At 61.8% G+C, this 1,643-nt stretch overlaps 1 protein-coding gene across 1 annotated transcript in view; it reads right to left on the bottom strand.

Moving 5' to 3' along the window:
* RFX4 (regulatory factor X4) overlaps window positions 1-1,114 on the bottom strand; it is a 98,588-nt gene extending 97,474 nt beyond the window's left edge. Inside the window, exon 1 of the mRNA XM_026056842.1 lies at window positions 1,102-1,114. Coding sequence (XP_025912627.1) covers window positions 1,102-1,114 — 13 coding nt within the window. The remainder of the gene's footprint in view (window positions 1-1,101) is intronic.
* Between the last annotated feature and the right edge of the window lie 529 nt (window positions 1,115-1,643).

The raw sequence follows: 1,643 nt of genomic DNA, 5'->3' as shown, positions 1-1,643 counted from the left end.
CTGCGGGCGCCCCGGCGAGCGTCGGGCCGCGGCCGTCGGGGAGGCGCGGGGAGCCCGATCCCGGCGCGGGTCCGGCAGCTCCCGGGGGAGCGGGCAGCGTCCCCCGGGGCTGTGGCCCAACCTGCGTCTGCCTAGGAGACGCCGGGCCGTGGGGGCGGGAACGGAGGGTTTAAGTTTCCTGTGCTAATAAAATAAAATGAAATTGCAGAGGCCGTTTTGGTGGCTGCCTGCCCTCCGCTGCAGCCGGGGGCTGCGCTGAGGACGGGGCGCCCTCCGTTAGCGCTTACGGCTGGTGGAAAGCGGGGCCGTGGGGAGCGGGCAGCGCAGGCACCACGGGCGTTAAGAGGAGGGGAGAGGGGGGAAGACGCAGGCCCGGGCCCTGCCGTCCGCGGAGACCCCAGCGCGGGGAGCCGGGCCGGGCCGGGGCCAGAGGCGGCCGTCGGGGCGGGCGGCCCCTCCTCTGCGCCCCTCTCCCTCGCCTCCCGCCTGGGCTGCTCTCCGCTTGCAGCACCGCTGCTGAGAGTTGCAGCCGCCCTTTTCCCGTCCGGGTACGGGGCCGTCCACGCCATCGTTTGGCGGCGGGGGGAAGGGAGGGGGGACCTACCCCAAACTTCCTCCCCTCCAAAGCTGCCCAGCCCCGGCTCTGCCTGTGGGACAAGTCAACCCCCGTCCTGGGCTCGCACTAACCAACCATGTTCCTCAATAAACCTTGTTTTCTCGCCCCTCTGAAAGGCTCCACTCAAATCTAAGCAAGCGCCTAAAATTAGAAGCAGAGAGGAAATTAGTTTGCCGGCCGGCAGCCTATGGAGGAAAAAGGAAAAAAAAAAGGAAATAAAGAAAAAAAAAAAAGCCTCTTCTCCCTCGCATCCGCAAGTGTAATCTCAGGGCTCCAGCGCAGGAGCAGCAGCTCCCCCCCGCCGGCCACTTCGCCCCCCCACGCACCCTGCTATCCTCGCACACGCCTGTGCTCATTTGCCTACGAGCCTGCTAACTTACTGCGCTCCCAGAGCCGCAGCCCGCGTTTCCCCCGTCATCACTGTCAAGTTGAAAAGTCTTCCCTGGTCTGCGAGAGGAGCCCGCTGCCCCCGGGAGGGGACTTACCTGTGGAGTCCATATCGGGTTCCTCCAGTAACCCACAATGCATGCTCTTCCCATGGACAGGACGGGAGCCCCAAGGTCCCGGGGTTTGGAGAGCCCCTATCTCAAAGATGCACACAGAGGAAGGAGCGGGGGGAGAGAGGGAGAAGGGTGGCGGTGAGGGGGTGGGGAGGAAGGTCGGAGAAAGATAGTAGGGGAGCGAGCGCGCCCGGGAGAGAGGGACACTCAGTAATCCAGCAGGGCAAAGCCAGAGCCGTCAAAATGTTTGCGGATGTTTCATGGGAAAAAGCATCATTTTATAGAAGCCCTGATGGGAGAAATGTCATTGATAGGCCAGCCAGCCTGATGAATGGCTGCTACTCAGATGGGGATGTGGCAAGGCTCAATGTGAAGCCCATTGTGATGCTGTTTTGAATAAGAAAAGCTTTCCTCCAAAAAGGGGGGCCTTAGATCTACGCAATCCCAACACTTCGACTTCCCTCTTCTATTAGGGCATTAGAAACGTTTTTCTTATTTAAAGTTCCAGCGGCCTTTCCACTCCTCCC

This window comes from Apteryx rowi, unplaced genomic scaffold, assembly GCF_003343035.1.
Source record: "Apteryx rowi isolate R43461 unplaced genomic scaffold, aptRow1 scaffold_133, whole genome shotgun sequence".
Taxonomy (NCBI): Eukaryota; Metazoa; Chordata; class Aves; order Apterygiformes; family Apterygidae; genus Apteryx; species Apteryx rowi.
This window is presented reverse-complemented; position numbering and strand designations above follow the sequence as displayed.